The 24294-nt window shown below is 41.3% G+C and overlaps 1 protein-coding gene across 2 annotated transcripts; it reads right to left on the minus strand.

Annotated features, from left to right (window-relative positions):
- Nucleotides 1-1306: 1306 nt before the first annotated feature.
- Nucleotides 1307-21497, minus strand: LOC110878055. Of its 2 annotated transcripts, none has more exons than XM_022126314.2 (18): nt 21127-21497; nt 20870-21034; nt 20598-20801; nt 20347-20534; nt 20206-20266; nt 20059-20130; nt 19901-19978; nt 18172-18234; nt 17897-17980; nt 17638-17789; nt 11433-11472; nt 11155-11298; nt 10702-11037; nt 10449-10604; nt 9521-10178; nt 9170-9354; nt 1827-1995; nt 1307-1699 (listed from the first exon to the last, which is right to left on the minus strand). In XM_022126314.2, the coding sequence occupies exons 1-18, from the start codon at nt 21421-21423 to the stop codon at nt 1542-1544; spliced, it is 3210 nt and encodes a 1069-aa protein (XP_021982006.1). In that variant the 5' UTR covers nt 21424-21497; the 3' UTR covers nt 1307-1541. The 2 variants fall into 2 exon arrangements, with proteins under 2 accessions (XP_021982006.1, XP_021982005.1); XM_022126313.2 differs by having other exon boundaries at nt 20059-20133.
- Nucleotides 21498-24294: the final 2797 nt, after the last annotated feature.

Genomic DNA, 24294 nt, shown 5'->3' on the forward strand with positions numbered 1-24294 from the left:
GTCCAAAAATCCAAATGTTTTTGGCTTCACTTTACCAAAAAAAAAAAAAAAGCAAAAACAGTCAAAAGAAAAAGGTGTACAAACCTGAATTCAATCCCAAGTCAGATTCATCTTCTACTTTCACCTTCTTTTGCATACTCTCATACATCCTTCTCACCATTTTTATTCTCTACAATTCCCTGTCACATTTTTCACAGTAGATATGATACACTTGATCACATCCATCACAAAGAATGATCCGATCATCTGAACAAACAAGAAATCCCCAAATCTCTGAACAAACAAAAAATCCCAAATCTCTGAACAAACAAAAAATCACCAAATCTCTGAACAAACGAAGATCTGGGTCGATAAAAGTGGTTGTGGGAGGTGGATCGGGTCAGATCTAGATCTGCGGTGTCTGGATGTGGCGGCGGTGTCTGGATGTGGTGGTGGCGTCTGGATGTGGCGGTGGTTGTTGGATATGGCGATGGTGACTGGATGTGGCAGCGATGTCTGGATGTGGCGGCGGTTCTGGGTCAGAGGGTAGGTTAGTGAGGGTGGGTGGTAGAAAGCGGTGGTACAAGGCGGTGTTTGTGGGTGGTAGATGGTGGCAGGTGGTGTTTTTAGAGAGAGAATGATATAGAGAGAGGTGAAGGAGAGTGACTGAGAATAAAGCTTATAAATAGATATCTAATACTTTTATTGAAAGGGTAAATGACAAATTTGCCCTCATGTGGGGTCTATGTGACCAGATTTAACAAAAAAAAATTAACTGGGTTTGCCCTAAAGGACATAACGTGCAGGATTTTGAAACGTTAAGGACAAAACTCATCAATTTTAAAGGTAAAGGACAGCGCCTGAAATTTGGGACAAACATAAATGACAAAACTTGTAATTTACTCTTATTTTAATAATCATTTCTTTTGAGAGAAATACCATTTTTATAATTTTTAAACTCCATTTATCTCTTTGTTTTATCCGTAATAGACGATAGATCCACCACGTGCTAATACTCTTGGTCTTACATTTGGTAAAAGACCATTTGAAAATTCAAAAAAGACATTATAGATGCTCAAAGCAGTATTAACACTTAATTAAATTTAGAAAAGAAAGAACATGACAAGTAGCATATAGCCTAAACCTTTACCGAAAACAAAACTTTAAAATGATGAAAGAGGATCATGGTTTAAAATACCTTCCTAAAAATAAACATGATAAAAGATCCTCTATTTATATTCTTTTGTAAGTGTAATAGTGAAATGTTGACATCATAGGAAAGGAAATTTACAGAAAATTCTATCAACTACTTTCGATAATCTTAATATATCATTCATCAAGCACTCTTAATAAACCTATAAGATTTGTGTATCATGAGGAGGTCAAAAGAAACAGAGGAAGATAAGAGCAAATATGAAAGACAAGCATCATATTCCAACATAAAAAATAAAAATAAAACTAAAAAATAACACACACGCACCAACTTCAAAAACAAGTCTTTTTTTTTTTTTCACTTTAAACACAAAAATGGTATAAGAAACCAAGATCCATAGTAGACAATCCTATAGCGGATACTGCTTGAAGAAGATGGCACTTTCAGGAAAGGCATCTACAAAGCTCGAAACAAGTTGTGGCATCTTTGGTCCTTGTAAAAGTATTTGGTGATGCTTTTCTATCAACAACTGCACGATGTTTAGCGCATCAATTTCATCCAACTCTCCTGCACAAATATTTCATTATAAGCCAAAAGTACAACTTAGAGTTTGGAAACAAGTGCAACGAGGAAGCCAACAATGTTATAGCTTCTCTTTTTATAAAGCAGTTCAAAAGGTGGTTTCAGTGACTACCTAATTCTATTTCTTGCTCTTGGTCTTCCTCATCCACTTCTTCCACACCAGTCCCATTTTCCAAGTCAATAGCTGCTTGTGCACATCTTTCCAAAAATTCTTCTTCGGTTTCTTCATGTATATCATCATCGTCGTCATCATCATTATCGTCATCATCATCGTCCGAGTCCTAATAAAGAGAAAGAATGAGTGAATGGAGGGTATAATAAAAGTTCTTCCCTTCTACAACACACAAATATTAGACTATTATTGCAAAGCATCTACGCTTTACACTCTACCAAAACTATATCAACATTTCCTGATGGTGAGTTGGTGATACCACGCTTTTTGGAATTTCGTTAACTGGTCATGAACAATAGGTAGAGGTGGTATTTTCAATCATTTAGTTTTGAGTTGGTCAATTTGGGATGTCTTATATCTCAAATGGTTCAATAAAAAAGTCAAATGAGGAATGGGTTGGAAATCATCAAAACTCTAATCTAATACTATTGCATGCAACCTCCTAAATGGATATATTCTAATTATCATTGTGATAACACTGTCTTTATTATCATAACTAACGCATTCATTCATTACTTGTAGAATAAACAGTGGATAATGAAAGAACGTAATGTTTCTTCATTTCATTGCCTTCATCAAATCCCTATATATAATACAATTCTCTCCATAGTTTTAGGAAGAGATTTACACTAAATCAATTACAATATTTATTTCTAAATATAACATATTTATCTCTAAAATATATCTAGTCTATTACACCCCCGCAGTCAAAGCGAGAGGAGGCCGAATGCTGAGACTAGATCTGAAATCATCAAATAGTACCCGTGGTAGACCTTTGGTAAAGATATCCGCTATCTGATAACAGGAGGGAACATGTAAGACACGTATGGCAGTGCATTGTACCAAGTCACCAACGAAATGAATATCGAGCTCAATGTGCCTCGTGCGTTGGTGCTGAACTGGATTACCAAATAGGTATACCGCACTAATGTTGTCACAATAGACTAGACTGGCCTGTGTTAGCGGACGATGTAACTCGAGAAGAAGATTGCGCAGCCAGCACAATTCAGCCATAGTTGTTAAAAGCCATCTCCTCTTGCGCCTAGGCCCATTTTTCAGGCGAGGCGAGACAGTTGCGCCTTAAGTCGAGGAAATTGCGCTTTAATTCTCCAGGTGATGGTTCAGGTGCACATTCCGGCGAGATTCCTAGATTCCGGAGAGTTTCCGGCCAAATTTTCTAAATTTCGGCAAGATTCTAGCTAGATCCGTACTTTTATCCACGGAAAACTACTTTTCTACACTAATACACTAATATTTTAGAACTTCTGGTACTAAATAAATGATATAAAGTGTTATATAATAGATTTTGTTTATTTTATTTAAAGAATAGTATTCTTTTTCTAATACATAATATACTTTTAATTTTTTTTTCATTATGCGCTTTATTTTTCTCAGGCCCTTGCTTTTTTTTTGTGCTTTGTGCCTTGAGTGCGCCTAGCGCCTTTAATAACTATGAGTTCAGCAACCCATTCGCCACACCTCGATATTCAGCTTCAGCGCTGGATCGAGAGACAAGCAGCTGCCGTTTTGACGACCAAGACAATAAACTAGAGCCCAAATACACACAATAACCAGAAGTTGAGCGACGGGTATCAGGGTAGCCAGCCCAATCAGCATCAGTGTAGGCACGCAGAGATAAATCTGTGAAGGGGCCTAGGGTCAATCCAAGAGAAGTTGTGCCCTAAATGTATCTAATAATACACTTTAACGCATTCCAATGATCTATGTGAGGAGCGTGCATGTGCATGCAAACCTGCTGAACAGCATAACTAAAGTCGGGTCTCATGAAAGTAAGGTACTGGAGAGCACCAGCAAGACTGCGGTAGAGTGTGGGGTCGTCAAAGATGGGACTCGCGGTCGCGCTTAGGTTGGACTTAGTATCCACTGGGGTAGCGACATATTTGCAAGAATGCATACCGGCCCATCCAATGGTATCCTTTGCATAAGATTGTTGAGATAAGAACATGCGATTGTTTTGGCAGGTGACAGAAATGCCTAAAAATGGCTTAGCAGACCGAGATCTTTCATATCAAATTCAGCAGCCAACCGTGTCATGATATCAAATTCAGCAGCCAACCTTGAACGAGCATATGCTCCAAACACTGTCTCACGTGAATTTACTCTCAAACAACAGCTTTTGAAGATTGCAATGAAAAGTGATGAATCACCGTCATCTTATCATGAACGAGCACAAGAGTATGCTGATGCCCTGGCCAATATTGGTGAACCTGTCAAAGATAAAGATCTCGTTATGTTAATTATTGCTGGCATACGAGATGAATATCATACTCTCAAAGGTAACATTGTTGCTCGCCAATTTCCTCCTGCTTTCAGCCCAAGCCTACTACACCAATTGACTTGGTCATAACCGGGGTCAAAACAGTAGTCAAGGTAAAAACAATAGACGTGGTCGGGGCTCCTACAACTAGACCTGAAGCCCATCCTACAACCAGAACCAGAACCGCAACCTTTTTTCATGGGCTTCTACACAAACTATGGTTTATGGGACTTGTAATCGGTGTGGCATTGGTCACATCCCTTCTCACTGTCCAAACAAGGGCCATGCAACAACTCGGGGACAGTCACCGTCAGCAAACTTCTCAGATGTTCGCTCTCAAGCTTCCTCATCTTACCGTCCGGACACAGGTGCTACTAACCATGTTGCTTCTGATCTTTCTAGCTTTGACTATTCTAAGCCATATCTAGGTAGGGATAATCTTCATGTTTGTGATGGTATGCCTCTTCCTATTCTTAATATTGGTTCAACTCGTTATTATTCACCAAATAAAACCTTTCACACTCAAAAATATTCTTCACGTTCCACAAATTAAACAAAATCTCCTTTCCGTTCAACAATTATGTCGTGATAATAATGTGTTCTTTGAATTTCACACTGATTTCTTTTCTGTGAAGGACAAGTTTACACGCACTACCCTCCTCACGAGTCCCAGCAATGATGGTCTCTATACATTTTGTCTTCCACGGATTCAAGATGTTCCCAAAGTTGCTTTACTCCACTGCCCGTGCTTCCTCCAAGACTTGGCATTAAAGACTTGACACCCTCGTATTAACTTTTAAATACTATGTTTTCCAAGTATTGTTTACCTGTTTCTGATAAACCTTGTAGTTCTGTTTGTGACTCTTGTTGTGTGGGAAAATCTTCCAAACTATCTTTACCTTTATCTGATTATCACAGTTCACATATTTTGGATTTGGTTATTTGTGATGTATGGGGACCTGCATCTGTTTCTTCCTATGATGGTCACAATTATTTTCTGTTATGTGTGGATCATTATATCAAATTCATGTGGTTTTTCCCGTTAAAACTTAAATCTGATGTGTTTGATACCTTTAAACAGTTCATAACAATGGCCGAACGCCAATTTAAAACAAAACTTAAATCAGTCTAGACAAACTGGGGAGGCGAGTTTTGCAAACTCTCCCTTCTTTTTGGAACTTGGCACCATACGTCAACCGTCCTATCCACACACAAGCGAACAAAATGGTGTCGTTAAGCGGCGTCACCGTCATGTTGTTGAAACAGGACTCACTTTACTTGCCCAATCTCATGTTCCACAAAAATTTTGGGACTTTGCCTTTGGCACCGCAGTTTATTTAATTAATCGGATGCCTTCTCATTCCAACTCACATATTTCTCCCTTTGAACATCTATTTAACCGTAAACCAGATTATTCCTTTCTTTGGGTATTCGGTTGTTGTCGAGCGTCGACATCGTCATGCTGTGGAGACAGGACTTACTCTTCTTCCCCAGCCAACCTTCCACAACGCTTTTGGCACTTTGCCTTTGAAACGGTTGTATATCTTATCAATCGCTTACCTTCCCATGTCTCTTCCAACGAAACACCATTTGAACATGTTTTCAAAAGACGCCCTGATTATCAATTTTTTCGTGTTTTCGGGTGCCAATGCTTCCCGTATCTTTGTCCCTACAATCGACACAAAATGGATTTTCGGTCCACCCCGTATGTCTTCCTTGACTATAGTCCACTTCATCACGGTTATCGTTGTTTGGACTTGGCTACCGAGAGTCTACATCGCTCGCCATGTCCGGTTTAATGAAGAGTTTTTCCCATTTCAGTCACCTACTCCAGTCCCCTCTATCGATCCCTCCGAACCTTACATATCTTCCTTTCCAACCTCATTTCCTTCGTCCATTCCTACAGAACCTACCCCTCCATCATCACCACCTGCCATTCCACCTTCAACCCCTCCAACAACTCATACACCATCTAACCCTAATCCGTCACCCCCACCACCTACCCAACCACCCCTACCACCTACCCCGCCACCCTCACCACGCTCAACAGTTCCTACTCCGCCACCCCACCACTTTACCGCTCGCGGCCAGCCAACTTATCTCCAAATCCAAAACGTACAACTTCTTATGACCCATCTGCCTATCATGCTTTCGTCTCTCCTAGCACATCCACCGAACCTGTCTCATTTACCGTCGCTAACAAAATTCCCGAGTGGCGTCAAGCCATGTCTAAGAAGTTTGATGCACTTGTTAAGAACGGCACTTGGTCGTTAGTACCCTATGTCATTAACACTAATATTATTGATTGTAAGTGGGTTTACAGGCTCAAGAAGAATCCACAAGGCAAGATAATTCACTATAAGGCTCGTCTTGTTGCCAAGGGCTTTCGGCAGCAGTCGGGTATCGATTATCATGAAACTTTTAGCCCGTAATCAAATCAACTACTATTTGTGTTGTACAGTCATTGGTTGTCGCCAACAAATGGTCCCTTCGAGTCTTCGACAGTTAGATGTCCAAAACGCCGTTTTGCACGGTGATCTACAAGAAACAGTGTATCTTCGCCAGCCACTAGGCTTTGTAGATCCGGCCCAAGGCTTTGTATCTTCTACACAAGTCATTGTATGGGCTCAAACAAGCCCCAAGAGCTTGGTTTCATCGTTTATCCACCACACTTCAGCCACTTGGTTTCCATGGCTCCAAAACAGATCCATCCTTGTTTATTCTACAGTATGGTGGTGATCTTGTCTATGTTCTTGTTTAAGTTGACGACATTATTGTAACAGGAAATAATGATACTGCCATCACCAAGATTATTCATCAGCTCAGTTCCACTTTTGTTGTCAAAGATCTCAGTATGTTAAACTATTTTCTTGGGATTGAAGTTGTTCCTCATGGTAAAAACATTTTGCTTTTCCAACGTAAATACATTCCGGAACTTCTTCAGAAATTTGGTCTCTCGGAGTGCAAATCCGTGAGCTCTCCTATGAGCACATCTCAACTATTGGCTCTTAAGGACAGCTCACTGCTTGCTGATCCCTCTAAATATTGACAACTAGTTGGTGCACTCCAATATGTTACTCTCTCAAGACCGGACATCACATTTGCTGTCAATAAGGTTTGTCAACATATGCATGCCCCAACTAAGAACCATTGGGCTGCTGTGAAACGGATTATGCATTATTTAAAGAGCACTTCTGATTATGGTCTCTTTATACGTCATGATTCTGGCGCTACCTTGCATGCTTTCACTGATGTTCATTGGCAAAACGTCATTCCTTCTCTTGAAGCGTATTCGGATGCTGATTGGGTCGGCTGTTCTGATGATCGCCGGTCCACAGGGAGGATTAGCCTGGTTGGAAGCCCTTCTCCATGAGCTCGGTGTTAAAAGCAAAAGCTCACCCACTCTATGGTGTGATAACCTTGGTGCCACGTACTTGTCTGCTAATCCGGTGTTTCATGCTCGAACTAAGCATGTTGAAGTCGACTTTCACTTTGTTCAGGAAAAGGTAGCACAAGGAAAACTAAAGGTTCAATTTATCAGCACAAATGATCAAATCGTTGACATCTTCACAAAGCCTCTCTCATCACAACGGTTTCTGTTTTTGAGATCCAAGCTTCAGGTCGTTCCCCGCCCTTGGCTTGCGGGGGAATATTAGATCATCTATTATAACTAAAGGGTAGTCAATTGCAATATTCTAGTTTATATATAGGGATTCTATGTACGTGATATTAGGGATGAGCTCGGTACCGTCCGGTACCGAACCGGTACAGAAAGAACCGGTACCGAAAATCCTCAAAAGTGGGTTATACTCGGTTCGGTACCGGTACCGGTACGGTACCGAAAATGTTAAAAGTCGGTACCGAAAAGGTACCCGGTTCGGTAAAATCGGTACCGGTACCAGTTCGGTACCGGTACCGGGTCCATTTTGCTCATCCCTACGTGATATTCAATCAATCATTACAATAACATATTTCACGTTTTAGCTCTGGAAAAGGGGCTTTGTTTGCTGAATAATAAGGGCGACACTTTCGTACTGCTCGGTGAGTCCCGTGAGCATTTGCAAAACCAACTGTTCATCAGTGATAGCCGAGGCGACGTTTGTAAGTTGATCGTAGATCTCTTTCATAGCTTGACAGTAAGCGGACATTGATGTGAATAGTTCCGACCAAGAGGTGTAGTGGCCGGATTCGATATCTAGGGTGCTAGGGATGAGCTGACAAATATTAGAGACGCTGACAGCGGGGTGGAGAGGGAAAGGGGAAGCCATAGAGATTGTTTAAGAAGGCAGAGAGATCGGATATGCAGAAAACCGGTGAAAAAGTTATTGCCGACGGAAGTGTGGAGGAAGGTCGAGGATCAGTCTCGTGATACCATGAAAGAATGTAATGTTTCTTCATTTCATTGCGTTCATCAAATCTCTATAGATAATACAACTCTCTCCATAGTTTTAGGAAGAGATTTACACTAAATCAATTACAATATTTATCTCTAAATAACATAGAGTGAATTGCAAGTTTTGTCCTTTATCTTTAGGCCACTTTGCAGGCGGTGTCCTCTATGTTTAAACTTGACGAGTTTTGTCCTTTATGTTTAAAATCAAACACGTTTTACCCTTTGGGCCTAACCCAGTGTATTTTCCCAGTTAAAGTTGATCACGTGCATGTCATGTGAGGGGTAGTTGTGTCATTTAATGTGCACCCTGAGCATTTACCCCCAATTTAAATAACCCCAAACCCTAATTCTTCCCCATTCCTTCAAATCGTTCATCACCAAGAACAAAACTTGCAATTCACTCAAATAACATATTTATCTCTAAAATATATCTAGTCTATTAGATAAGAAGTTTTCACGGGTCACCTAACCTGCCAGACCCAGCCATCTAAGCTTGACATGTCTAACGATGGCCATAGAACAATTATCATACGATGATACAACAATACATGATCTGGTGAGAAAGTGAAAGTAAATTATATGATGTTCTGTGAGAGATAAATGAAGTCAAACCTCATCATCTTCTTGGTCATTGTCTTCATCGCTGGCATTCTCATCATCATTTTCTTGACCCTCTTCTAGTACTTGTTTCAACCGCACAGAGACTTCCATCGTAGCAGCCAAGCACTCCCCCAACAACCCCTCTCTGATTTGGTTCCTCATATGCAGAGCCGGCAATAATTTTGCTACTGTCATTACTGGTAAGTTTGTCATAGTATAGCATAAACGTAAATATTAGTTTGGACAGGACAACAGCAAAACAACTATTGTAACAATACTAGAAGCGGCGTGAGTGTGCGTGTAAATAAATTAAGATTACCACTTCTAAGTTTTACATGAGAAAATAAAATAAGAAAAGCTTACCAGTTAACTTCATTTCAGACTCAGTTGATAGTCCATGTTCAAACTTAGTTGAACAAATGGAGAAAAGAGCATTCGCCCAGGCTATTAAGCCGTCATGTTGAACCTCCTCCAATGTAGTCTCAACAATTTCAGGATAGCATAAATAACATGAACATATAGCAAGCAGCAATGGCTTCCAAATAGGAGAATGTTTTAATTGGTTCTCTTTGAAACAAGAAAATGCAGCCCGGACGAAAGATGCAGTTACTGCATGCATTATATGTTGGTCTTCAGGTGAGCAAGTCAAAAGATTTACAAGTATGTGAACAGAAGACGAGGCTCTATAGATCACAGAGGGATAATGTGAAAAGGCGTTGCTGACAAACCCACAAATTCCTTCAAGAATAGAATGTTGACTTGTTGACCCGTGAATGAAGTTTATTAAAGACACTTTCCTGTGCAGATAAGCAGCTTCTTTGATGCAACTGAATATAGATGAATCCTCTTCCTCCTCCCAGCCATCCCAGTTTGAGATCAGACCGGCCCAGACTAGTAAGAGTTTTGAGAGGATTAGCTTCTGAGCAGTATCATTTTCATTAACATCAGACATGATGAATGTTAGTAATGTTGATGAATCATCTATGCAGCATGAAGGGGGAGCTTCTGGAACCTCACTTTTCTGACATCACATTGCATGCAAGTCAGATGACGATTATAGTGAAAAAATATTATGTATAGAACGGGAGCAACACTGGTTGCGTTTCATCTATAAAGGGTCAGATAGTTGATACTAAAAAAAGCTTATGTATTAAAACTTAGTGATTATATTTACATACAGATACAGATTATGTATCAAAAAACTTTAGAAAAAGTATTTGGATCAACTCTTTTAAACCCTCCCATATTGCCAACCTTAATACTATTAATTGAAAATGTATTTATAACGGACATTTTTAGCGGGAGATGTGCGCCAAGCCACTTGCAAGAGATCTGTAAAAGCTTTGGCAATGGTGGATCGCCCAGTAGCAACCACAACATCATCAGGCAAAGAACCTTCCCAATACTGAGCCATAAATGATAATGTTGCAAAACCTCGCTCAACCACCTATAATAATAATAATATAATGAAACCAAAATCAGTTCCCAGTTGACTATAAAATTCCACAAGGATGGTGTAAATGTATAACAGCCAACTAACTTACTTGGGGCCATGGCTCAGGAACAAGAGGGATATCTTTTATAACATGTTGAGCCAACAGGGATATAATATGTGGGATATGAGGAGCAACATCAGCTCCAGCCTCAACCAATGTTTTAAGAAGCTCAAACATAATGGACATTTCTTCTTCCTCAATGTCTCCTGTAATTCTATCAACTACAATTTGTAGAACTGGTAACCACTCGGGTGGAGAGAATTCATTCTCCGCAAGTTGAGCAATTGCACCAGCTGCAGATACTCGTACGGGGTACCATGAAATATCTGTGTCTTCCATTACCAAGGCTTTTAACAAGGATGAATACACATCAGAGCTCATCTCCTGAAAATATATATATATATATATATATATATATATATATATATATATATATAACATCATCAATATGTCTACACTACAAAAACCCCGTATGAAACAGAAAATATATATGCTCCTCACTTGAGGTATACAGGAAACAAGCTCTCCGAGTATCCAGTTGGCAGACGCAACCAAATAAGGATGACAACAAGATTCATCGTATAAAGGTAGGACCCGCGACCGAATTAGCATACATGTATATGTAGGTCTCTGCTCTGTCAGAAACTGAGAGTAAAAATATTAGCATTGAAATTTCAAGGGTTTTGGTGTCACAAAAAGACAATGTCTTTGTGATACCTACCAATTAGTTCTCTTAAGTAAAATATATATACTAATAGTTTGGACTGGGATATCCTTACATCAACGAGGCTTCCATATGCCATCAGAACGCCATAATAACTGTCAAAAACGATATGATAACAATGTTAACGAAAGTAGTAATAATATATAAAAGGTATGTATGGCTGCATGTGGTTGTGTGCATAGTGCATCATCAGGTCCGTGATGGAAGAGGGTACATGACTATCTTTCAGTAAGACTTAATAAAGAGTAACAGCAAATATGGTTGATAAAGTGAATGAATATTATTGATAAACAAGAGCCCTATATATAGGGAGTCATACAACCAATAATAAGGAAAGGATATATACAAATAATACAAAAGATTATCTCTAACTAATCATAACAATCTATTCCTAAAATAATGATAATAATCGGCTGGCTAAGACACCCCCTCAGTTTGAGCGGGCGGAGGACAAACGCTCAAGCTGGACCGAAACGATTGGAATAGTTCACGAGATAATCCCTTAGTAAATATATCCGCGTACTGCATGGAGGATGGGACATGAAGAACTTTAATGTGCCCAAGACGAACTTTCTCGCGTACGAAATGAATGTCAATCTCGATGTGTTTTGTCCGTTGATGTTGAACCGGATTATTGGACAAATAGACCGCTGAGACATTGTCACAAAACACCACTGATGCACGTGTTAAAGGGGTGTGAAGTTCGAATAGCAAATTTCGAATCCATGTCGTTTCAGCGACTGCATTCGCAACCCCCCTATATTCAGCTTCCGCACTGGATCGAGATACAGTAGGCTGCCGTTTAGCGGACCATGAGATGAGGTTGTCACCTAGGAAAACACAATAACCCGATGTGGAGCGTCTCGAATCTGGGCAGCCTCCCCAATCAGCATCAGAATAAGCCACCAAATCAGAGGATGCTGATCGGACAATCCGTATGCCATAGTCAATTGTACCTTGCAGATAACGGATGATACGTTTCATAAACGCAAAGTGAGGATCTCGAGGCTCATGCATGAAGAGACACACCTGTTGAACTGCATAAGACAAATCGGGACGAGTAAAAGTCAAATATTGCAGTGCACCCGCCAAACTCCGATAGAGCGTTGGATCCGAGAATAGAGCCCCATCGGTAGCACTCAACTTAGATGAAAGATCAACCGGTGTAGAGCACGGTTTACATGAGGACATCGAAGCACGAGCGATGATGTCCTTTGCATATTGAGCTTGCGATAAGAAAATACCATTCTTTTGCTGACTAACTTTTATCCCCAAAAAATGATGTAACCTGCCCAGATCAGTCATTGCAAACTCTCGAGAGAGTGTGCTAATAATGTTGTTTAAGAGACGGTCATTAGAAGCGGTGAGAACTATATCGTCCACATATAACAATAAATACGCAATATTAGACGAGCCCTGTTGATAAACAAATAAGGACTGATCACACGTGCTGCTGCGGAACCCTTTGGAGGTGATAAAATTAGCAAACCGGGTGTACCAAGCCCGTGGTGCCTGTTTAAGCCCATATAGCGATTTCTTCAATCGACAAACATGATGAGGAAATCGTGCATCATAAAAACCCGGCGGTTGATGCATAAATACCGTCTCGTGTAGTTCCCCATGTAAAAAAGCATTCTTAACATCAAGTTGATGAATAGACCAAGCCCGAGATACTGCGAGAGACAAAACGGTGCGAATGGTGGCCGGTTTGACCACAGGACTAAATGTCTCATCACAATCAATACCAACTGTTTGGGAATTACCGTTAACCACCAACCTAGCCTTATAACGCTCCAATGACCCGTCCGATTTAAATTTATGCCGAAATAACCACATGCAACGAATGACGGGACGGTCAAGTGGGCGGGGAACAAGCTCCCATGTTTCATTATCCTGTAATGCCGTAAACTCAGTCTGCATAGCATGCAACCAATTAGGATCAGTTAGGGCTTTGGAATACGAGGTAGGAACCGGTGAAAGGTTAACGGTATTGTGTATGGCCGAAGGGTTTGACCTTGATTTGGAACGAGTTGTCATAGGATGTTGGTTGGTAATCGGCTGGGTTTGGGTTGGTGTGGGTGTGGGGTTAGATGGGCCGGTTGTGGGCTGGTTTGGGATGGCAACGGAGGGGTTAGATGGGCCGGTGTTGGTTTGAATGTTGGTACGGTGACGACGGGAGTAGGTAAACTGGTACGGGGTCGGAACCGGTGGTGATGTGGGCTGGTTAACGGGCTGGTTTACGGGGCTGGTTACGGGCTGGTTAACGGGCTGGTTAACGGGCTGAGAAATGGGTTGGGTAACAGGCCGATGAAAAGAAAAGCCCGGTGGGGTAGTGTCGTCCAAAAAATCGTAGGTGAGAGGATGAGTAGGACGTGTAAACGGGAACACGGACTCATCAAAAGTTACATGACGGGAAATATGTACCTTGCCTGTGGTAGGGTCCAAGCAACGGTAGCCACGGAAGTCGGGTGGATACCCGAGGAAGATACAACGCATGGATCGATGGTGAAGTTTGTGAGGCTGGGTAGCGGATGTGTTAGGGTAACACGCACATCCGAACACTCGTAAGTGTTCGTAATCAGGGTGACGAAGGTAAAGGGCAAAGGTAGGTGTGTAAAAATTTAGGCGTTTGGTTGGTAAGATATTGTGAAGGTAAGTGGCAGTGTGTAGGGCTTCAACCCAAAACGAAGGAGGTAGATTCGCATGAATTAAGAGAGCCCGAATAATATCGTTCAAGCGGCGAATCATACGCTCGGCCCTTCCATTTTGAGAGGATGTTTGAGGACAAGAAAACCGAAAGAGCAAACCATTTTGTTGGGCAAAAGTTTTAAATGCTAAATTGTCAAATTCACCCCCTAAGTCACATTGAAAGGTTTTTATTTTTCGGTTAAATTGGGTAAGAATTAATTGATGGAATTTGGCAAAAGTTGGAAAGGTTTCGGATTTATATTTTAGGGGGTAAACCCACACGAAGTGTGAGAAATTGTCAATTAGCACCATGTAATATTTATATCCTGTTTTACTCGTGATTGGCGAAGTCCATAAATCGCAATGAATAATATCAAAAGGAGCAAAAGTAAATGTATTAGACGAATAAAACGGTAATCTTTTACTATTCGAAAGTTGACAAGAATTGCAAAGATTGTGACTTTTGTCCTTATTACATTGAAAATTAAAATTACGATTTAAAATATCTAGAACTTGCGCCCCGGGATGTCCTAAACGATCATGCCAAGGTAGATGGTGGGAAGCAATAAAGGTGGCTTGAGGCGGCAGTTGAGGCGGCGTGAACGTGTAAAGAGTCCCGGTACTATTGTGGCGAGATAGTGTCTTCTTAGTTTTGAGGTCCTTCAAAGAAAAACCAAACGGGTCAAATTCGACAGACACTTGATTATCACGAGTAAAACGTCTAACGGAAATAAGATTTTTAATTATTTGAGGGCTATAAAGGACGTTTGGGAGTATGTAGGTTCGGTTTGGTAAAGGGTGAAAACCCGTACCTGATCCTTTAATTGGTAAATACATGCCATTACCGACCAAAATATTACGACAAATAGGAGAAGAATCAGGGATTATGATTTTACCTTGCTCTTTAGTGACGTGTGACTCGGCTCCTGTATCCATAACATCGGAGTTCCAAGCGAAGTTCGAACCATTAACCTGCATATTTGCCATGGCAGCACTCAAATCAGTTGGGCAGAGGGGATTGTAGGCGGGCTGCGAGAACCCGGGTGGAGCAAACTGGGCCGCGGCATAACCCGCAGCCGGAGTGAACCCGGTAAACTGGGCCTGCTGGGCCGAAGACTGATCTGGTTGCTTGTTGCTGGGCCACGACTGTTGGGTCGGGTAGGGGCAAGGTGGAGGTGTCCACCAAGCCCACGCCGGAAAAGAAGGCTGCTGCGGCTGACCTGGATAAGCGGACCATGGGGATTGCTGCGACCGACCCCTGCCCCTGCCTCGGCGGTTTGAAGCCCCGCCCCTGCCTCTGCTGCCGCGGCGATTTGTGGACGAATACGAGGCTTCAGAGGGCTGGTTGCTATTGGAAGAGTGCTGATTAGTTGAAGTTGGCGCTGTAGTAGCAGCTAGGACAGTGTGCGATGCACCCTTTTGAGCCTCGATACGGATGACTTCGTCATTAAGCATGACGATGGCCTGGTCCCAATCAACGCCCTGCTGATTAATCAGGGATGCAGTAGTGTTATACTCGGCTGGAAGTCCGCGAACCAGCTGAAGAACAAGTCTGGATTCGGTGACAGGCTGATCAACGTCGGCCAATTGGCTTGCTAAATCAGACAGCTGTTGACAATAGTCGTCAACCGAGGAGCAAGCTGTGAGAGTAAGATTGCAAAACTTCGTCTCGAGCGCCGCAGCGCGAGCCTTTTTGTTGCTCAAAAAAATCTTTTCGAGCTTCGTCCATGCTGCTTTGGCTACAGTTGTATCCATGAGCCGTTTCAGAAGATCATCCGAAACGGTGCTGTAGATCCACTGAAGAACCAAGGCATCCAGTTCCTTCCATTCATCATATTCGGGTGATGTAGTGGCTGGAGCGGCTGAATCATCGATGTGGTTTGACACCTTATATGCGACGGCATGAAGGCGAAACAGTTTGACCCAGGCAGTATAAGTAACCTTCGATCCGTCCAAAGTACGGATCTTGGATTGAATGTTCGATACAGAGTATGCGGGGTGGAGGGAGTTGGGTTTGGTTGATGAATCAGCAGTGTCTTCTTTTGGCGGCATGGTGACGAGACCGAACGAGTCCGGTTAGGGTTGTTGGACGGAAAAAACGAAGGGTAAAACGAGACCGAACGAGTCCGGTTAGGGTTGTTGGACGGAAAAAAAAAAAAACGAAGGGCAAAAGGCAATCAGAAGCCGGTTATGGCTCTGATACCATAACAGCAAATATGGTTGATAAAGTGAATGAATATTATTGATAAACAAGAGCCCTATATATAGGGAGTCATACAACCAATAATAAGGAAAGGATATATACAAATAATACAAAAGATTATCTCTAACTAATCATAACAATCTATTCCTAAAATAATGATAATAATCGGCTGGCTAAGAAAGAGTTCATTGCACGTTCGGCCCCTGTGCTTTGCAGATCTTACACGTTTGATCCTCAATGTTTAAAACTGATCAATTGTGCATTTATTAAACGTTGAGGATCTGCAAAGCAAACGGACCAACCGAGCAATTAACTCCTTAAATAATGAACAATCTGTCCAGTCCATACTAAATTTAGTTGATAACATCATAACAATGAGATCTTGTAAAAAAAAAAAAAAACAGAAGAGCTGGATGCTTGAGCGAGAGAGAGAGAGAGAGAGAGAGAGAGAGAGACAAAGTAGACAATATCCCCTGAAGCAACAAAATAAAACCATAGAATTTCCTTTCAACAAAGAATTGTGCCCGGCTTCTCATTATCTTTATTTATACAAGTGAAGAAGCAATCATTATAACAGTTTATCACCAATATGTATTATTGACCAACTTTTACTTCACATAGGTAAGTCATTGCTGAAATTGTTCTTTCTGCACTAGTTGTTTCTACTGAAAAAGCATTAATACCAACTGGGATAAGTATAAGTTGCACAATAGTTAAACAGTTGTTTTTTATACAGAGATAGGTGCATTCTCTAAAGTTGGTGATGATATTGAATCACTTCCAAAATATTTCACAAGAACTGTAAACTGGAATGTGATGTGTAGAACTGATTGATTGTTATTTGGAATTGTATGGGTATTTTATTTTTGCACTTTCTCTATCATATACGATGAAGATCTCAAAACCCTATATAATTCATCATGAAAACATACAGCTATTGATCCATGTACGGTTTACCTTTATCTTACAAGAACACTTGCACTATGGGTCTGTGAAAACATAGTAAGTTAATTGCTAACTAATCTACAAAGCAACAACTAAAGATCAACAAGAAACAATAAGGATGACAAAAGAAATTGTTGTGGTCGTCAGTCAATTTACTCACCATGCAAGATTCACTCATTTGGGTTTGTTGAAGGCAAAGAACATGTAGGCCAGGTCCTAAACTAGAAGATGTGGCAAAGTTGGGCCCATAGTTATCGATAGCGAATAGCGGTCAATAGCGACAGACTACCTATATGCTACGTAGCGATAGCGATGAAATAGTCTAAAACTGGCAAAAGATTGCTTATATAAATTTAGGCTAAAACTGGCACAAGATTGTTTATATAAATTTAGGCTAAAACTGGAAAAAGATTTCTGAACTCACTCATTTATAGTCTTGTTGGTTACATTGTTGGGAATAGGGAACTTGGACAAATACGGGAGCACCAACAACTCCCCCATACAGCTGCGACCTTTTTGTTTGCTCTTTTCACCTTTTTTACGCTTTGATGTCACTGAACCCACAACAGGAGGCCCCTGCAAACATCAGTTCAAACATTTCATTATTGGAAGTGGAGAAAAAAATAGTAGTAGTAAATGTAAAGTATCAGAAACAACAACAATATTAATAATACTAATATGACCTTGGATATTGAAATAACACCAAGTAAGTTCAATGCACTTTTTCTTGGCGTGAATAAGTCGTCTCTCCATCCCGAAATTTCTTCCTGTCACACAAAATCTTTTATTTTAATATATCATCCTTTTTAACATATACGTAATGTTAAAAAAAAAAAATAAACAATAACTATGTTTTGAACCTAGCTAATGTCTACCAAAGAAAAAAGAAAAAAAAAACTTCACACGGCTAAAAGAAACCATCTACCAAAATAAGTTGCAGAAATAAACAAATACATACAAGTTCAGAAGGGAGGTTCTTTCTTATGTACTCATCTGAATCTTCTTCCCACTCTGTAACATCCTACAAGAAAATGTTCCGCGGTGAAGAAAAATACTTCCATGTAGACACTACTCTTCTTTAATGCGATTAATACAAAGACAGTTATAATAAGAACTGTAGAGGAGGCAATCTTGACCCAAAGTCTTTCAAGTGGGTCATTTTGGGTTGCTTTTAAAATTATATGGGTTGGTTTGGGTAAGATATTTTAACTAAATGGGTCACAATAGGTCACTTGAAATTCCATCTTGTTATTTTCGGGTCAAAGCGGGTCGACAACATTAAAGAAATGGGTCGATGTGGGTTAGTGTCTTAAAGAACAAGGGCGGGTTTCGGATCGGAATGGGTTTCGAGCCGGCACAAGTATTCGCACGAGACGGTTTACGGAACGAAACGAAACGAAACGGGTTTTGGATCGGAACGGGTTCAATTCAAATTGAGTTTCGGGCCGAGACGGGTTTCGGCACGACGCAGGTTTTGGATCGGAACGGGGTCGGTTCGGGTCGGGTTTCGGGCCCACACGGGTTTCTGCACGGGACGGTTTCGGATCGCAACGGGTTTTGGGCCGACACGATTTTCCGCACGAGACGAGTTTCGGGTCGGGACAAGTTTCGTACCGTTTCGACCCGTACCGTTATAACGCGTACCGTTTCCACGCGAATCGTTTCGATGCGAACTGCTTCGACCCGTACCGTTTCGACGCGTACCCTTTCGACGCGAACTGTTTCTACGCGAACAGTTTGACCCGTATCGTTTCGCCCAGTACCGTTTCGAATCGAACCGTTTCGACCAGAACTTTTTAGAATTGAACCATCTTCAAAAAAAAGTAGGAACCGAATGTTTATATAGAAAACGATATGTTTAGTCTGCACATGCACAAAGGCAAAAATATAAAATCAAATACGTACACACATTGTCTTATTCGTTCTTTTGTAGTTTTCAACTCACAATAATTATTATGCAACGATTAATACGTTACAGTTACTTTTATGTAATTTGTCATAATTTTCACCATGGCTTAGGCTAAAAGCATGGGTATGGGGACGTGGGTTGGGTTGTGATTGTCCACGTGGGATGTGGGTTTAAGCAGTATCGTTTCAACCCGTACCGTTTCGAGCAATATCGTTTTGAATCGAACCGTTTCGACCCGTAGCGTTTCAACCAGTACCGTTTTGAACCGAACCGTTTCGACGCGAACCGTTTTGACGCGAACCGTTTCGACGCGAGCCGTTTCGACGCGTGCCGTTTCGACGCGTGCCGTTTCGACGCGAACCGTTTCGACGCGTGCCGTTTCGACGCAAACCGTTTTGACCCGTACCGTTTCGACCAGTATCGTTTCGAACCGAACAAAATTGCCCCTTGATGTATAATCTCTTTAAAAAACGAACAAAATTGCCCCTTGATATACAATCTCTTAAAAAAAACATTTTAAACCAACCCGACCCGAAACCCGTTCCGACCCGAAACCCGTTCTGACCCGAACCCGTTTCGATCCGAACCCGTTTTGACCCGAACCAAAACAACCCCTTTTTTAATTGACCCGAACCCATTTTGACCCGAACCCGTTTTGACCCATGACCCGACCCGACCCGACCCAACCCGACCCGTTTGCCAGCTCTAATAAGAAGCATCATTTGAATCAATAACCATGTTCTGGATTCCCCAGGTATTCAGATTATGTATAGCAAACCTTTTCATTCATTACTATTGCTGGAAATATTGCAGACTCTAGCAAAGACGAAAAGTGTGGTGAAACAAGTCTCCATCCCTGTTTTCAGACATAGGTCAAAAAGATAAGAAAGAAACAAGCAGCAAATCTAACCGACTGATGTAGCAAACAAAACTCACTGGGCCTGTTTCAAGGAGTCGAGATATAACATCAAAAGCTAAAGACACAACCCTCTCTGACAAATTATCCAGCTTCTGTACACAACACATATCAAATCATATAGAGGAACAAATAAACTATTATTATTAGTTGTTTCAAAAACTTACACTGAAGTCAATTTTATGATTGAGTAGTTTGACAACTGAATTAATGATGTCTGGCATGAGTCTGCAAGATGAGATAGAACAAAATGAGTAGATCAGATGTAAGAGTTTATCAAAGTTGATTAATGAATGTTAAAGCATTACTTGTCAGAAAATTTCCTATGTCGGGTGATAAGGGCACAGAAAATGAGCAAACTTCTCTTCCCAGTCTTGAACCTCAGAGTGTATGACGAGGGACCATCTTGAAACTCTAAGGAGTGGAGGATGTGAATTAAATCATGGCAAAGGGATGGAAGCAGAGAAACCAATGTAGATGGCATATGCGATCTCACCTACAAAATAATAGATATAGCATTAGCTTGTGTTTGTTGGTTATACTTATCTATTATACTTACAGCATAATAGATGCACTTGGTGATTATAACAAGGCTCTTCTCCACTTCCAGATCAGCAGCAGCAGCAGCAGCAGGTTTATGTTGAATACAAAGGTGTTGAACAAACTGATGAAGTAAAGAAACGACAGGTACCAGAATTTCTTGTGTGATTAGCTCAAGTTGAGGTGGAACGGGCTCCTTTGCTAATTTGGGATTCAAAAAGTACTGGCATAATTAAACACATGATTAGTACAGTACCCTAGATAATAACAATAGCTCTGCTCATTAGTTACCTGAAATGGCCTGACAAGTGACTGGACAAGTGTAAGAGCATTGACGGTCTTCCATCTGGAGTTATTGACGACGAGGTCACTATCTTGAATTACCAATCTGAGCTCAGGTACCAATTGAGGCCACGAATTATGCTTCACAAACTCAGCATCAACAATAGGACGAAACTGCAGCAGCATGAGTTAAATATAAAAAGTAATAATAATAATAATAATAGCACAAGCAAGCAAGCAAGTAAGTAAAGTAATTATCAACATACGGCTTCAACTAAGAGTTTCAAGAGTGCCGGAGGCTGTGCTTGGAGCAAAGAGCGCACGAGAACGTCTCTAAAGTCCTTGGAGGCAATTGGAGTCCGCCTTGTGAAGTTCTTGAGGTAGGTTGCAGCAGCTAGTGCTATAGCTATACTTTGACCTTGATTCTCAATTGCGATGGAGATTAGAGTGAAGGGGAAATCGGCTCTGGAGCAGAGGTCCTCCAGAGCTTGTGTGGCAGAACGCCGAACTTCACTATCGGCGCTCAGGGTGTTGTTCAGAAGCACGCCTACTTCCATTTCCATGTCTGAACCCTAGCTCTTCCGATTCTGCCGCCAAACACAATGGCGGGAACCAACCTTTATACTATACAATATCCCGCTCACCTCAGATCTAAATTAGGGGTGCAAACAAGCCGAGTGGCTCGCGAGCTACTTGAGATCGGCTCGAGAAAAAGCTCGAAACGAGCCGAGCCTTATCGAGCTCGAGCCGAGCTTAAGCCTTAAAACAAAGCTCGTTTGTTTATCGAGCCCGAGCACGAGCCTCACATGTGAAGCTCGTTAGGCTCGTCGAGCCTTATCGAGCCTTAGTGTAAACGAGCCGAGCTTATTTAAACTTGTTTACAAGCCGACCTCGAACCTAAAAATAAGCTTATTTAGTAAACAAGCCCGAGCCCGAGCTTTACTTATCGAGCTCGCAAGCCTAAAAAGTATATTATTTATATTATTTTTATTTAATATACTAATTAATAGATAATAAACGAGCCGAGCCCGAGCCGAGCTCGAGCTTGATAAAATACAAACGAGCCGAGCTCTCATAAGTTAATCGAGCTCGAGCTCGAGCCTGGCCGAGCTCGGGCTCGGCTCGGCTCGTTTGCACCCCTATCTACATGTAAATTTAGGATTTTGGTAATTTAAACTAGTCGTGTAAGTACCTTGTTGTGTTATGTGTGGCTAATAAAAAAAAACTACTTTAACATTGTTAACGTAAATATTTATTTATACTTTCTATATAAAAGAAGAAATCTCAATAACAATAACAATGATATAAGAAAAGCTGATGTGTCAGCAGACCAACAATGTTTTTCTTATGTCATTATTACATCATAAAGCCTAATATTAAAAGACTTTAAAATTCAAAACTGGCCCACATTCAAATTCCAAAGGTCTACCCACATAGCGAGGATATGGAGGCTCTGGGCGATTTTGGAGACTTCTTGAAACCCTAGACGAATTTTCAATCCATTGGTCCCGATTGATCTTGATTAGCGTCTAAGGAATTGTTAATCGGTTCTTTAGGCTATAATCAATTGAAATCAGATTCACTTCGGGTTCTAGGATTTTGTTTTCTTCAGTTTACGTTTTTTTGATTGTTCTTGGGATAGCGACGGCGTTTATACTCTCTAGGGTTTCGGCTGTCTTGTTCCATTGTTGCCGACCAGGTTTTTTTTGGCAGAATCATTATAATCGGTCATCCTGTTATCCGATTTGATTGCTTTAAGTTGCTGAACGATCCTCATCTTGACGGCTTCTAGGGTTTGTCATCCTCATCTTGACGGCTTCTAGGGTTTGTAACAGGTCAGCCGTCATATCCTTTCAATTGACGGCTGCTAGGGTTTGTTAATATGGGAATGGATGATTCTAACACCTCTGGTGGAAACCAACAGCCTATTCGTGGGAAGCCGTCTTTAACGTTTGAAGAAATTGCTGCTCGTTTTCTTGATGTAGATGGGAACACTTTGCAGCCAAAGCATGGTGTACCGATTACAACACAAAGTGACCCTAAGGCTACAAACATCATCGATGAGCTCACCAAGGTCACAGTTCCGGTTCGGTTAGAAAAACGGGATGTTGAAAAGTCAGATAATTTTTGGGATTATCCTAGCAAATATACGCCAAAATCAGACCTTTTTGGAGCATCTTTCTCGGCTGATAAAAGGAAACAAACAGGTTCTGGATCCGTGGAACATCTATCCTTTGCGAATGTTGTGAAGGATAATACTGAGAAAGTTAAGGTGAACTTTAGGGTGATGGAATCGATTGAGGCTGTTGACGGAGCTGATGTTGTCATTCCAATGTCTTCAGTTAAACAAGTCACTGACAGGTATGCGAATACTTTGTATGGTTATTTTCTGGGTAAACGGCTGGCATTTCCTGTGGTTGATTTCTTTGCAAAGAATAATTGGACGAAATATGGGTTGTCAAGAATGATGATGAATGCTCACGGGTTTTTCTTCTTTAAGTTCAAAACGAAAGAAGGGATGGATCAAATGTTAGAGGATGGACCGTGGATGATAAGAAATGTTCCAATAATTTTGAAAGAGTGGTCGGCCTCTATCAAGTTGGAAAAAGAGGATTTAAAAGCTATCCCAGTTTGGGTCAAGATGCATGATGTCCCGTTAGCGGCATTTACTGAGGATGGGCTCAGTCTACTTGCATCTAAGATTGGGGTGCCTATAATGTTAGATTCGTATACTGCCACAATGTGTGCGGAATCTTGGGGAAGAAGCAGCTATGCTAGAGCTCTTATTGAAGTGCAAGCGGGGGCTGAGTTAAAAAAGAGTGTTACTGTGGCTATCCCATCTATGGATGGTAGTGGGTATTCAAAGGTGGAAGTCAAGATTGATTATGATTGGGAGCCTCTTAGATGCTCCTCTTGTTGTGTGTTTGGTCATGATGACAGCTTGTGCCCGAAGAACATTCAGGTATCTTCTAGTGGGGATGCTGAAAAGCATAATGATGAATTTCAGGTTGTAGGGGGCAAGAAGAAGAAAGTGAACAACCAAGGCATCCACATGAAAAATCAGAAGCCTAAGGTAGTTTACAGGCCAGTTGTTAACCCTAAACCAAAATCGCCCTTAAAGAGCCCGATGCAGAATCAGGTTTCAACATCTAACCCGTTTGACGTTCTAAGGGATGATACTGGCAAACAGGGAGGTACCACTGTGGGTCGCGTGGAGAAGAAACCGTCGAGTAACAGGCAGGAATCGGATGAGGAGGAGGTTGAAGAAGTATATAATGAAACTAGTGCATTTATGACATCGGGTACTCATCCTTCTTCTTCGAAAGCAGGGGCAAGCACCTCTTCTACCAAGTTCTCTAATGGATAGGCTGTCTGCTTTTCGTCTGAAGGGGCTGCTGTTTTGTGGCTTCTTTATTTTCGATGATGGTGGCTGA

The sequence above is a fragment of the Helianthus annuus genome, chromosome 7 (genome assembly GCF_002127325.2).
Source record: "Helianthus annuus cultivar XRQ/B chromosome 7, HanXRQr2.0-SUNRISE, whole genome shotgun sequence".
NCBI classification, from domain to species: domain Eukaryota; kingdom Viridiplantae; phylum Streptophyta; class Magnoliopsida; order Asterales; family Asteraceae; genus Helianthus; species Helianthus annuus.